The 14754-nt window shown below is 39.3% G+C and overlaps 1 protein-coding gene across 1 annotated transcript in view; it reads left to right on the forward strand.

Moving 5' to 3' along the window:
- PLCB4 (phospholipase C beta 4) overlaps positions 1–14754 on the forward strand; it is a 97746-nt gene that overhangs the window by 26988 nt on the left and 56004 nt on the right. The window contains exons 11-18 of the mRNA XM_075035452.1: positions 3283–3391; positions 7029–7239; positions 7881–7974; positions 8630–8709; positions 9202–9286; positions 11839–11929; positions 12844–12939; positions 14454–14554. Coding sequence (XP_074891553.1) covers positions 3283–3391; positions 7029–7239; positions 7881–7974; positions 8630–8709; positions 9202–9286; positions 11839–11929; positions 12844–12939; positions 14454–14554 — 867 coding nt within the window. The remainder of the gene's footprint in view (positions 1–3282; positions 3392–7028; positions 7240–7880; positions 7975–8629; positions 8710–9201; positions 9287–11838; positions 11930–12843; positions 12940–14453; positions 14555–14754) is intronic.

Genomic DNA, 14754 nt, shown 5'->3' on the forward strand with positions numbered 1-14754 from the left:
CAGCAATTGTGAGAACTTCCTGGCTATCTCCAGTAACTGATTAAAAAATTAAAATTGAGTTGTTATGCTCTCAGTTTTGTATTGTTGTAGCAGTTCTTTTTACAGAATTAGAAGCCTTATTTTATGGGCAGTATTGGAAAAAGATGCATCTTGTTGGCTACATTCCTATCGACACAACTCATTTTGCAGTTGGAAATCTTGTAGTTGGCCCTTTAGTTGGTGACCAGAGTTGAGAAAAATTAGTTAGGTGGTTTTAGAGAGTAGGACATTCACTCTTATGACTGGAACTAATGCCTTTGGCTCTGTGCTGGAGGTCTTTTGGTCTCCAAATAGAGTTTAAAGTTTTGGTCATGATTTGAAAGGCACTAAATGACCCAGAATCTCCCTCCTGAAGTGATCGTTTCTGTCCCCTTGACAGCTGGCCAACAGTACAATTAGCAGTGGTGTTTAATGCTGGAAAATATTAAAAGATTATTATCATGATATAGGAGAGGGGAGTTACTTGGCAGAGCAATTCTTCATGAGAGTCTTCAAGCTAAAGTATTTTGAATTCGGTAACCTCCAAGGCATGCTGCAGAAGCTTTAAGTGTTACAGGTTTTTAAGGGAGCATGAGGATATTTCCTGGAGTTTTTCCCAAACTGCTGTCTTTATTTGACTTTTAAATGCTGCTGGCTGACAGCTGATTTAATTGTGTATCAGTATTAAAGCTTCTGGGAAGTTTTTAGAAATTTAATTATTGTCAGGCACTGAGTATTTTGTCTAGGTCTTCTTTTTTAAAACCAAATTTTGAAAAAAGAAAATGTAGTAGAAGAAGAACTGAAATCACTACTATTGAGATTTGCTCCTGCCATTCATTTGCAGCAATAAATTAATAAGCCAAGTAACTGTCAAAATAGAAATTCAGTAGTCTGTCCAGGACTCACCCTTTCTCCTGGGAAGGAGGTATGAGGAGATTCTTTTCTATCCCCCCTCTTTCCCACTTCCTTTCCCCTTCTCCCTCCCTCTCGCTTGCCTGCTCTTCCTCCCTCCTTCCCATTCACTCGCTTGCTCTGTCTATCTCCCTCTGTTTTTCATCTCCATGAAAGGATGCCCTTCTTACCACTGCACAGTAAAAATTCAAGAGGCAAAATTAGCTCCGGCACATTAAGTGCTGTGCATCTCAGTTTGTATCCACTCAAGGAGGAGACTGGAGGCCAGGTTGAGGAGACTAAATGATCCTTCTCTCTTTGCAGACCCATACAGGTATTCTTTCTCCCCATGTTTTTAGATGGTTCACCCTCATATGGTTAAGAATGTCTAGTGTAAGGGTGTCCTGTCTAATATGGTAACTAGAATAATCAAATGCAACTTTGTTAGACATACAAAATTAGTCCTGGGGCATGTTGTCTTTCTAGAGGAAACGTCATGCTTTTAGTTCTGGTCAACTTTTATGTTCCAACTTTCCTGTGCCAACAAGGTCAGTAATGAAGAACGTTTCCCCAAGAGACGCTAGTAAGCATTCTTCCTTTTTTTAGTAAAACTTCCATCAGTTGACAATTTTGCTTTATTTTTTAAACTAAGTAAACATAAAGACATGCTTTTGTTCAAATGGTAAATTGATAATGAGTGATGATCATTGCTACAAGAATATTTTGTTCTTAGTTCCTTCTGATAACTCTGGGACTCTTTCTCAAGAGGAGACTTTTTGCTTTGTCCCATTTATTTTCTTCTGTTTGCTTATGACTAACTGTAGAAGAGAGAGAGTGGGGAATATATATTTTCTTGATTTAAGAACCTTCCCTTCTATTCCTTACAATTTTTTGAAGTGGTGTATTGTCACTAATGGTATAAAGCTCTTCATTTGTCACAGTAGACTGCTGTTGCATGCCCATGTTGTGTTGCTGTTGTGTGCTGCTTAGCAAGTTATGTCCTGCATCCATCTGCTCTCATATCATATTTCATCTAAGTTTTACTTAGATATCCAGACAGCTGATCTGTAGTGAATGAAACTGCTATATCTTAGATGCTGCAGACTGTCAGTAGCGTTACTTGAAAGATCCCTCCTTATTTGCATGATTAAATTGGCATTGGTTGTAATTTCTTGCAATTAATTAAGCATATGCACCAATGTAGCAATTGTAAGAAAAGGAGATCAAGTGCTTATTTTTGATTGGATATTGCTTTTTTCATGAAAAAAATGTCAAAAAATTTACACATAAGGAATTACAGCAAATGCTGATAGTGCTGTGCCAAGCCGTATCAACACCATCCTGACCACTCCGAATTATTGATCACCAATATGGGGGTGGCCTGTTACATTTCTGAATTCTGCTTAAACTAAAGCTTGAAAACTATGCACCTACTGAGTTAAAAGAGTGTTTTCACAGTCACATTTATTTCTTTATGTTTTATTGCATCTGCTTACATGCCACTACTCAGTTTGATTCTGTTTTTAATTTTCTTTTAATGGAGAATCAGGCGCACAGTGTGCAGCTGTAATCCAGCATGGAGAAAAAAAAAGTTACATAGCACACTATTAAGTGAAAACTTAAAAACTCTGAGTTTTAGTAGTGTATTAGAAATCACTGCTAAATTTTATCTAAATATTACATATATTGTGAAATCCTAATATTGTAAATTACTGTGAATTAAGAGATGATACTGTGAAGCTCTTTTAAGTTGCAATATTTCTTCTAAGAACCTATGCTGATTTTGGATAGTTAACAACATGGTGTTTCCACGATTCACAAATAATCATCAGTAGTTGCAGATTTATAAATTTGGGTTCTAAATTCTGTATTTATAGTATAGCTTTATTTTACTTTTAATTTTTACCTTAGCTGTAGATATTGCTGAAAACATGCATTTTTGCAGAGATGATTACAGTGCCATCAGTCAAGTCTGTCAGTTTACATGACCTACAAAAAAGATTAGGAAGAGAGACAATTTACAAAGAAGAGAGATTTAGCTATTTATTTTCAACATTTCATTTGCAAGTATACCACGTGCAGTCATTATTTTCATCAACAAGCAAGAGTAAGACCAGTTATACTATTGCCCTGGATTGGTTTTTTAAAATATTTTTATAATCAAACTGCTTAGGTTTCTTATGAAAGATAAGGTTCGTTTTCTGCCTAAAGCTAAAATTACTGTTGAATTGTCTGTAAGTTTTAGGGCGCCTTTTTTTTTTTTTTTTTTTTAAATATCCACTTCTTTCTTTCTCATCTGCAGTAATGAAATGCTCTTGGATGATAGCCATGCACTATATTGTTTTGCTGAATTCCGTTGTTTTCTAACCTTAGCATCAACGAGATCCTCGGCTCAATGAAATTTTATTTCCCTTTTATGACACAAAAAGAGCAATGCAGATAATTGAGACATATGAGCCAGATGAAGACTTGAAGAGTAAAGGTAAATGTGGGAGGGAATTCAGTATTCACTGGTTTTAGGCATTTGGGGAATTTGTTCCAAAGCACCCAACTTTTTAAAAGGGAGCTTACAATCCTTGTGGTCAGGGGGCAAGCACTTGTGTGGCCACCCAGTGAACTAGATCAGGAAACTGATCTGCTGAAAAATATCTCCCCCTCAAAATCAGTGATTTTTTTAGAAGGATTATTTCCCTGATCCAGGTTACAGTGTGGCTACAAAGACAGCCATCCTGTTACAAAATGGGAGAGGCTAGGGTTGAGTAAACAGGAAGCAGCATGGAGACTCCTAGCAACAAGGCAACATGCATGTGGCTACGGCCAAGGTCTCAGAGAGGCTGCAAAGCTGTACAGGTACTATGTGAAAATTAAAGATGAAAAATTACCATGTGCACCATTGGACATACATCCACCTTCTTATGATATAATCTGTATAGTGCTTGAGGGCAGCAGCCTACCTTAGGACAGGGTATTGTACATGGGTGTGTTGAAAAATGTTCTCTCTGAGCAAGAAGATTGCAGGAAGCGTCTCCAAGCCATCTGTGGACTGCTCACGTCCTGAGCTTCTGTGGGTGTTGGAGGTGTCAGTGGTTGAACTTAGCTCCCAGTTCTTATGCATTCTGCTGAACAAGCTGTGTCGGGATCAACCGCAGCAATTAAAAATGTTGCTATCCCCATCTGTTCCTCCCTGCCCTTTTGCTGGAAGTTACTGTCGTCATGTAGAGGAAGAGACTGCAGCCTTGCAAAGCCCATAGGCTTTCAGACATCCTAACAGGAAACCACTTTCACTAGACACTCAGGCTAATGTATCAAGTTAGCACTGGAGAAGGTGAGTAGCTTTTACACATCCACTAGTGCTGCCCCTGCTGATGAAGGATGTGCAAAGCAAACAACAGAAGGAGGCGATATCTTAAACTGCTTCAGTAAAGCCTGAGGCAGCTCTCGCTCAGTGTTGCAGCCTTGTTGGATTCCCTGTGTGCTTTTATATTGCTTTGTGATCACAGGTATTGGCACCAACGATGTCTTCTGCAGCAACACTTGCGCCTTTCACTTTCTCTGGGCCAGTGGTTAGGAAGAGTTTACAGTTGTCTTCCTCTGTCTACAAACTTAAGGAATTCTTCTGTAGCTGGATGTGTAGCTTTCACCATTCTTTATAGTACTTTAGTCCTTTTGACCAAATCACTAGAGGAAGAGCTTGTACCGTATATGCTACTTCAGACACTGCGTTGTATGCTGGGTTAATAGATTGCTCTTTTAGTTCTGTGTAAACATGTACTTTCCAGGAATCACCTAGGAGAGAAGGAGCTATTTCTCTTGTCTAGGAGTAATTTATAAATGTTGTGAGGATTTTCCACTCACAAGCGTTGTAGCGTATTTCTGTTCCTCTCTACATGAAGTAGATTCTCCAAGTATTAATTACTTGGGTTTAGTCAACTCTGCCCCCCCCTTTTTTTTTAAAGGCACTCATCTGTGATTTCTCTTGATGCCAGTGTATTTCACATATTTTCCAAAATGAGGAAGGTGTACTAATGTAGCCGCCACCTGTTTAGGATGGAAGATGTAAAGGCATGATTTATGAAGGCGGAAATTAATCTAAAACTGGAAAACAACATTCAGTAATTTGCAAAGAAGATTTTGCCATCACCAGGCTGTAGCAGGGGGATGATACTGGCTTATTCTTCTAGCCAATAATTGAATCTTGGCTAATTATTTAGCTTCTTTCTTTGATTTACATTTCTAACAGGTTTTAAATAAATGTGGTAAACCTCCTGCAGGGATAGGGTTATGGAGAGTAACAACAGAACAGCAGCAGTGTCCTCTTACAGTGTTCCTCCACTGGTCGTATTCACTGGTGCAGATTTTATCCCAATGTAATCAGTAGGATAGAAAGATGATTTCGTATAATAACATGTTGAACCTTAGCATGTAAAGAAGGCAAGAATTTATCTCAGCAGTGGCTGTTTTCTGCAGTCTCTTTCCCCTTCTTTTTAGATATAACTTTGCTGTTCAGCAAAATAATTAAGCTCAACACCTTTTTTTGCTAAATCATGTAGATTAAGAAACAAGGCTGATGTACAACAAGGCAGTAGCAATAAGCAACTGACTCATCCTCAGTTGCATTTCAGTAACAGAAGGAGTCAGTAAAGCTGAACAAGTTAATGCTGTGCAGTTTAGTAACCAGAGTTTGCTCAGGAACACTACAAAAGCAAATTCTTCTGCCTGGTCAGTGCATGTCAAAAATAGAAAGTCCTGTCTGTTGAGCACATAGAGCTCTGCTAAGTTGCTGAAGTCTCAGCCGTTGTTTTTCTAGGACGCCTGCCCAGCTGTGACTTTTTTCCACTAGATGATGCACTAGAAGTGTGTATTGTGAGATATTTTGTGCTGCTGCTTTTAAGTTCTCAGTGATCAACAAAATAAAAACATTCATGAAGTTGAAAATTCCATTTTGCCCCCCTTTTTTCCTCTTCTTCCAAAACTCAGAATTGGCTGAAAGGATTTGAATAAGACGTTCCAGAACAGTTCACCTCTGGCTGACACCAAGCACAGAAAATGTAAGCTCCGGTAGAGGATTTTTTCAGAAAGCTAGGAGCAGAATGAAAAGCAGGATTACTGGAGTTCTCTGTATAAGAGAAAAGTTGTATTAAACAAAACAAAAATAGGACTGCTGCAACCTGTGCCTTAACAACAGCTGAGTGTTTTATATGACTTTAGGGAAAGCAATCTCCAAATTAGTGCCAGATAACCATTCTCTGCAGTGACTCTTTGTGAGTAATCCCTTCTTCTATACCCCAGATAATTTTTCAGTCTCTTGGTCACTTTAAAACTGATACTGCGGTGCTGATTATTCTTACTGATTTTTCATTAAGATTTATCCCTTGATTTATATTTTTTATACTTTATGAAGCGTACAACAGCAAAGAAATAAGGCAAAGGTGTTACGAATTCTGTCCTCTGAATTACTGTATGTCCCATATTCACTGTAGAAAATGGCTTGCTTTTCATTATAAAGGAATAAACTTTTATTTCAAACAGTAAACTTAAAGGTACCTTAGATTTTCCTAATGCACGTTCATTTCCAAATGAACATCTGCAAACGTTTTCAGGTACACCTCCCCTTGTTTTTGTGAGTGGCGAACAGCCTCTGCACATGCTGCAAGCTGATTAACAGCAATGAAGCGCAGCCAGGGCAGGTCTAAATATGAAAGAGCGGAGAAAAGTACCATAGAAAAGTGGTACATGCAAGCTCTCAATTCCTGTCTCTCAAGAGTCCCAGAGCCCAAAATTCTTGGGAGTATTCTGAGGCGATGGCCCTACTTATTTGTCTTCTTCACATCCTCTTGATGCCCTAGGTCTACTAATGGTGAGTGCTGGACATAGGTTATTGAGCTAGGTGGGCACCTGGTTTTTTTTCCTTTGTTATCTGGGAACACAATGGCAGATTTTGCACCAGGGACACAGTTGCTGGTCAGCTTCGAGCACCGTAAGGGGAGAGCTTCTGTTTGCTTGCAGAAGCCTGCTTAAACATAGCTTTTGTGCTAGGGTTCCTGCTCTGTGAGACAGTTTGATTCCTGCCAGCTATAAATTTCTAGTAGCAATTTACCATGCTTTCTTCTTCCTTCTAGGTGTCATATCAAGTGATGGGTTTTGCAGATACTTGATGTCAGATGAAAATGCCCCAGTTTTCCTAGATCGTCTGGAATTATATCAAGAAATGGACCATCCTTTGGCTCATTATTTCATCAGCTCCTCTCACAATACATATTTAACAGGCAGGCAGTTTGGTGGCAAGTCTTCAGTGGAGATGTACAGACAAGTGCTTTTGGCTGGATGCAGGTTGGGAGCAGGAGATAACATCCTTTAATATTTGTGAATCTAATACTTTAAACCTACATAATATACCTTGGTGGTGATATATTGTATAATTGGATGTATAAATATATTAGTGTGGTAAATGAAAATATACGTATTTAAGATACTTTTTCTCACAAAATAATGTTGAAAGGCAGTGGAACGTAGAAATTGATGTCAAGAGAGAGTTTGTGAGAAAAGTAACAGAAGTTTGATGTCAAAATGACAACTGAAGAATTTCGGAGGGCTTTCTGCTTTGTAATTAAGAAGTTTGTATGGAAATGAGAATCAGTTTATGATTTTCTGCTTAGTTTCTTGACGTACTGGAATGTGTCACCGTTAACTGAATGAGAGAACAAATTAGAAGAGCTAAAAACATTATTGTTCAGGTGTAAATATATTGACCCACACATACCATATTTAAAGTAGTGTAAGTTATAAAAGTTATTAAAAAAAAAGTTATAAAAGCAGTCTGAAATTACACGTGCAGCTTGAAAGGAATTGTGTAAAGCCCCAAACTGCTTCGTAACGTACTGCTCTGAACATCACTGCTCAGAACGTGTCCAAAGTAGCTCGCCTGTACTGAAACACTAAGGAAGCTGACATCATTTTTCTTGGGTCTTTAGGTGTGTTGAGCTGGACTGTTGGGATGGCAAAGGTGAAGACCAAGAACCAATAATAACGCATGGAAAAGCAATGTGTACAGACATTCTTTTCAAGGTAAATGCTTGACCTCTACACCTGGCAGTAAGCCCCAGTAGAACCCCCAGGCAAGAATCCATGCAGGGCACCCTCCCTTCCTCAGTACCCAGATGCTGCTCCCATGTGACAGACTGACAAATCACATAGGCACAGTTTCTTGTTCCCAGATCTTAAGGCTTATTTCTGACTCGCATAATACACCCCCTGTGTTACATCTGCCTTTCCACGGAAACTGCAGAAAGCACGCTTCCTTCTTTTGCCCCATATTTTCACATTCTATGGCTCTTTGTACCACAGAATAAATATCTTCTCCATTTTCTGAGAAGTTCCTTAGCTATGGAAAAAGCCTGAAGATGCAGGAGTTATTCTGGGAGTAGCAATTCTCCCTGGTAAGAGAAGATGGCAGCAGATCCAGGGATAGCATTGATGGGTTCGTGATCCCTGCCATCGCTGCTGCAGATGCAGTGAGGTAGCTGTTGTGCGCTGAGTCCAGGTTGTTGCGGGGGAACAGAGAAGGATGAGCATACAGTTTGTTCTAGTTCTGGCTTCACTTGGCACATTTGAGACTCAGCTCTGTGTTTCTCAGGGTGGGGTGGAGAACAAATAAATCTCTTTCATTATGATTGTAATTTGATCTGTTCTAATTTGAATCCTATTATTGCATTTTTTATAGGATGTAATTCAAGCCATTAAGGAAACAGCATTTGTTACATCAGAGTATCCTGTCATTCTTTCATTTGAAAATCACTGCAGGTATATGGTGCCCCCCTCTTTTTTTTTTTTTTTTTTTTTTTAATAATGCAAAGTATGAGAGAGATGATACAGCTCAAAACTATATTTTGATTATTATTACTATAATTTGAGTGTACTTGAAAATTGTGTAGGGATCCGCAGGTATACTGAATGTCACTTGGAAGAGACTGTACTTTAATATACTAATCAATCTTTATCTAGCTTAGTAATAGCAATATTTTTATATGTGGTAAAGCTGTGAAATATATTTGGATGTTCCATTACCTGTGTGGGATTCAGTTAATCTACTTTTTTGGTCTTATTAAATTCATCTGTGTCAGATAATAGACTTTTTATTGACAGTATAATTACAGTAAAGTGATATTTCTCAGTTGAGAGAAAGTGGGCAGCATATCATTTGGGATGTCTACATTACTTAGTATTATTCTGTTTTGCTGAGTAATAGTGATATCTTTTTTATGTTTAAAAATTAACCAACATCATCTTTTCCAGCAAATATCAACAGTATAAGATGTCAAAATACTGTGAAGATCTTTTTGGAGATCTCCTGTTGAAGCAGCCTCTAGAAACACATCCAGTATGTTATATTCTGCCAGTCTTTTTATTTTTTTTATATTAGCTATATTTAAAACAGATGATAAACTGGGATCATATCACCTATAGTGCTGTTCACTGCCAGTCCTCTGCTTTCAAAAACGACTAGTGATTTTGGGTGTCTATGCTTTTTGGTACAAACTTGTCCTTATCTGATTTGTTTAATCTCTTCTGTGCAGGGCTCTGGCGAGCAGCCTGGGGAAGTCCATCCCCTTGATGTGTGACGTAATATCAGCACTTACATAAAATACACCACATACATTGTATTTGCAGGTCATATGTAACTCTGAAATTGCCAGTCACTGTTGAAAACCAATTAATTATAAATTGCATGGTCTCAGCTGAGGAAACCTCTTCTTTCAGCTTTCAGCTGCACTTTGCATGCTTCATGCTCCAGATCCTGCAGTGTAGGTGGCCTCCTCTACTGCATTAAGAATTAAATTAAGCATGAAGAGTTCCCTGCAGTCTCATTTGGACTATCAAGGGCACTATAATCTGCATGCATTTCACTCTCCTACATGGCAGGAGATAATAACAGACACTTCTTCACAGACACAATATTTGAGACTTCAATAGCTTGTTACCCAGTGCTTGCAGCTACTTCTCCAGGCCTTCTGTACTCTCCTGAGCAATGCGCTCATTGTCTGCCAGCAGCCACCCAAAACCTGCAGGTGCTCTTTAGTGCTGTGGGGGACCACAGCAGAGGACTCTGCCTTACCAGTCAGCTCCTGTCTATGTGACCCTGGCAAAGGGGGCTCCTGGCATTATCATCTCTAGAGCTGTGCTTTTCTTGGCTTTCCTTGCATGTTGCAGGGACAGCAACACACAAGGCTTGGTGAATATCAGGCTGTTGTCCTGAAAAGTGCATCCCAGAGAACTACATCTGTAGTGTTCCTCTGTAATGTATGTAGCACCTTGCCACATTTCCTCACAAATGACAGCTTCCAGCAGCTTGCAGGGAAGCCTAAAACAGGGCTGGCCAAAGGCTGCCATGCTGCTACCTCAGGGCCCAATATTTAGCCTCAGCTACCTGTAGTCTGTAGCACTACTGAGCCTTCTGCATTTTGTGTCCATTCCTCCTCAACGGTGAATTAATTCAGTCCCTAGCTGCTCACAAAGCAAATGTTGCAGAGGTGGCAGGAGGAGCTTGAAATGCGTGTTTTACGAGTACTTGGTTTCTGGTACCTCTACTAGTTGACTAAGGAGAGCAGACTTGAGACACATGGCATTGGCTGAAGCAGATTTGGTTTTAACTAAAAGCAAATATTTGTCCAAATGGGCATCCAGCTATGCCCTTGCTTGAGGATGCAGACTGGCATTCTGGAAGCCTGGGGATAAATGAGCTCTGCAGCACTGACACCTAGTGGAATTACAGCCCAAGCGCTCTCAGGAACAATTGTGTTTTCTTTTCATCCAACATGCTGAAACTCCTATGACTGAGCTAGACTGGTGGTTGCGGATAATCATTACCCTCCTGCAAGGAGGTTTGCACCCATTCTTGTGGGGGGTTGATTCAGGTTTTTTTGCTCAGTTGTTATTTGTCACTTCCGCTGCTTTTATTTGGTTTTAAGTCATGGTGCTTTGTTCTTTTGTTTCTTCGTCTAGAATGCTGCTTCTTGCATAGCTCAGAGTTGGGTTTAAGGATAAGAATATCTGAATGTTTCTTCTAAGATTTTTTACTAGTCCTGGAAATATCTTCTTCTCCTGTATCACTTATGGTTCACTGGAAACCGCAGTCCATTGTACCAACAACTCCCTGCATAAAATTCTTAGCAAGCCTGAGGTGGAGAGGGTGCTAATTACTGTACCCAAATCTCTGTTTCTTAGCCTCAATGATGCGCTAGTGCTTAAATGTGAGGATTTCGGACTTCGTCTTTTCTCAATAATATTTTTTCTCCTTCCCCAAACTGGAACAAACCTTTTAGTAGTAATTCCTTGTGTATGTGAAACTTGCCATTTGTCTTTCACAAATACGGAAGATGTGACCCTGTAGTCCTACTGGCAAAAATAGTCCTCATTACTTAGCTAAGGACTGAGTAGTTTTCCATTTGCCAGTGCCAGCCCATTTCTGCTCTGTAAGTATGTGTGGGCTGCCTCACTTGCATTATTACAGCTTGATAGAACCATAAAAGGTGACTTATTTAGAGATCAAATGATAATGGGCTAAACTGTAACTTGGATTGTGTGTGAACCACAGGGAGAGAGGGAAAGTAGGAAATTCTCTTAGGAAGAGTTGCAGGTCACATCCATGCCCACTGCTAGGCAGGAGAGAGTTTTGACCAGTGAAGCTGAGGATGATGTAGGCCAGTGTGCTGGCTTCAGCCAGCATTTACCTGAGCACAGCTTTCCCATGGGACAGGGAAGAAGCAGAGGAGACAACGTAACTGCAGTCATACTACCTCCCAGGGTTGTGCCTGAGATGGCACTGCTTGTTCACTGCCCCTTACCATTGCTTCCCTAAAGTCGAAATCCCAAATAGGGATACAAAGAGGCCAAATAGGTGTTATTAAGCCTTTTCTTGAAATTATTTTACAGCTTGATCCAGGTAAAGCCTTACCTTCACCTAATGACCTCAGAAGAAAGATTCTCATAAAGAATAAAAGGTTGAAACCTGAGGTAGAAAAAAGTAAGTAAAGCTTGTCAAGTATTAAATTAAACAAAAGTCCTGATAGATACAAATAGACTTTGTTATTAAAGTTTCCAAATTGCTTGTACTTTAGTGTTGGAAGAATATGAATTATATGTAAATGACACTTTGTTTGCCCTTCTGTTTCATATGAGTGCCAGAGCCTAGGCCTTGATATCAGCATGCAGCACAGGTGTAGATAGACCTAGAAATGTAATCCTGGGACTTTTATCAGATTGCTTGTTGAGCTAAAACATAATGCAGATAAAATCCCTTGTAAATTGTGCCTACTCTGGTATGTTTGCATTGCTGTGTTTTTCCAGGATAAGCATAAAATGAAATGGAATTTCAAATTGCTGTTCTTGCTATTGTTGCCAGTTCTGATATTTATCTTCTTTCAGTAATAATAATGTTGCTATGTTAGTTTCCAGTATGGCTGTAGTGATAAACCCTGGTCCTTCTCCATTCAAAATAAGCATGCAGACCTTCCACTGACTTCAGTCATACATGATTGTGTTCATACTGTGTAACTGAAATGCACATGGGAACACAGTTGAAAATCCAAGCACTTTGCCGCCATTTGCATAGATCGAGCACCAAAGAGACAGCTGTCTATTCTTTGAAGAAGTAATATGCTTGCTCCAAAGATGTTTGAAGTCTATGGAAATGTTTTTCTTAACTTCAGTGAGCTTTGGATACAGCCCTTACTGACCGCTTTTCAGATCTAACAACAGTGTATGTCTAATGATGCTCTTACTCTGTAAAATTTTATTGCTAACTGAAAACTTAGAGAACCCATTAAATAAAAGTAGCTCTCGGGATCAGAGAATCATTTATGATTGTTCTCATGTATTTCTTTGTGCTACAAACTGTTCATGTCATGACTAATTTATTTTTATTTTTCTTATTAACAGAACAGCTTGATGCTCTGAAAAAGATGATGGAGGCTGGGGAAACTTCTGCTCCTGTAAATATCCTAGAGGATGATAATGAAGAAGAAATAGAAAGTGGTGAGGATTTCATAGAGGAGGGCTCTCAAACATTGCCTGGGGTAAATCACTAGACTGGCACGAGCACGTTACCTACATGCCCGTGGTCTGTGGCAGCAGCAGTAAGTCTGGGCTCAGTGCAGGACAATTTATACAGACCTCCAGCCTTACCATCTCATCTCAGATACATACTGCGGTTGCTTCTGGCTCTGTGGCAGGCTGTGGTAGGAATGTGAGTTCAGTTGGTGGTACTAGTGGTAATTTTTAACTTCCACTTACTGTTCAGAAGTCATACTGGAGCAGCAACCAAGTCAGATTTTCACTGTGTGTATATGTGTGTGTGTGAGAGACTGGGAAGCTGTGATCTTTGCTTTGAAAACAGATTTTGTCACTAGATGTGTCAACATCAGATTGGATTATTGCATTATACTTTATAAGAATAAAATGAGGGATAGGATTTTTTCTGCCAAACTTCAGATATCTTCAGCATAAACATCGAGCTCTGAGCCAGTGATGTGGAATGTGTTCATGGCCAACAGAGAAAAACAGACATTCACCTTGCCTGTTTTAAATGTCCACCCTCAGAAGAGGTAAATCATGCATTGCCTGCAATTGTCTGAACCAAGGTACTGGCCTGTGACCGATGTCATGCTGAATGACCCAACTTTAGCCTACCCCTTGGTCCTTGCCTTGTTTCGGTTTTTTGGTTTTGTTTTGTGGTTGGTTTTTTTTTTCTTCTTTTCTGGTTTTTTTTTTTTTTTTCACTAGTACAGAGCCACTGCTGTTGCAGTCAGTAGAGGTCCTCATGAAAGATTCTCTTTGTGATCCAAATCTTGGTATCTGTCCTTGCAATGCTAAAAAAGATTGAAGTACAACATTTTTTTGGCAAGGCCTCTCAGTATCTTTCTTCAGGTGATCAAGGACCACAGAGGAGATTCTGTTGTTTTGCAGGCATTGGAATGCTTATTTCTAATAGTGTTCTTATTGTGCTGTTATTAATTATGTGCTAGACTACCAAGAGGCTCAAATAAGTATTTTCTAAAATTATTGATTAAATCCATATGAATAATGTGATTAATGGTTTTGTGTCTGTAAGAGGCCTTTTTAGCTTCTTCTGAGTACACTAGGTTCTAACGGAAAATCACCTTAAAAGCAAATGAAAACGATTCTCTATAGTAGGGGCACGTAAGGAAACTCTAACAATGCACGTGAGAAACTTGGACACCAGTAGCTTTTTACATCTTTATTTAAAGAACTCTGTCATCATTTCTCATTATTTCCCCAAGTCTATTGGTTGTTGGTTTTTTACACTTTTGCTAAGCAAATTACTGATTCCTTCAAAAATACAGTAAATAAAATTTCTCTTACTAGCCATGTCAAAGCTGTAAGAATCTCAGGCCTTAACTGTAATTTACTACTAATGCTTGGGAATCTAATACCCTGGATTTTATTTCTGTTTTTAAAAAATGCCTCATGTCTCACACAGAACCAACAGTTGCTGGTTTTTGCACTGATCCTTTTTCTTTTCTGTGCAGCTGACCAGGAAGAAGAAGCTCATCCAGAATACAAATTTGGAAGTGACCTTACTGTAGATGATTACAGTCAAAAAGAAGCTGTTGCCATCAGCGTCAAAAAGGTGGGATTGCTTCTTATATATATTTCTTTGGAAGCTTTCCGTGGAGGTAGGTGTAAAAGACACTGTGTTTTGTGGAAGCGTCACAGCATATGTTGTGAGAAGAATCAAACCCGAGATCTTCACCAGATTCCTAACCTTTAGGCTCATGAGAAGACAAAATTCTGTAGCCAAAAATACTCTCTGCTTGTTCAGGTAGAATA

Source organism: Buteo buteo, chromosome 9, assembly GCF_964188355.1.
Source record: "Buteo buteo chromosome 9, bButBut1.hap1.1, whole genome shotgun sequence".
Lineage (NCBI taxonomy): Eukaryota > Metazoa > Chordata > Aves > Accipitriformes > Accipitridae > Buteo > Buteo buteo.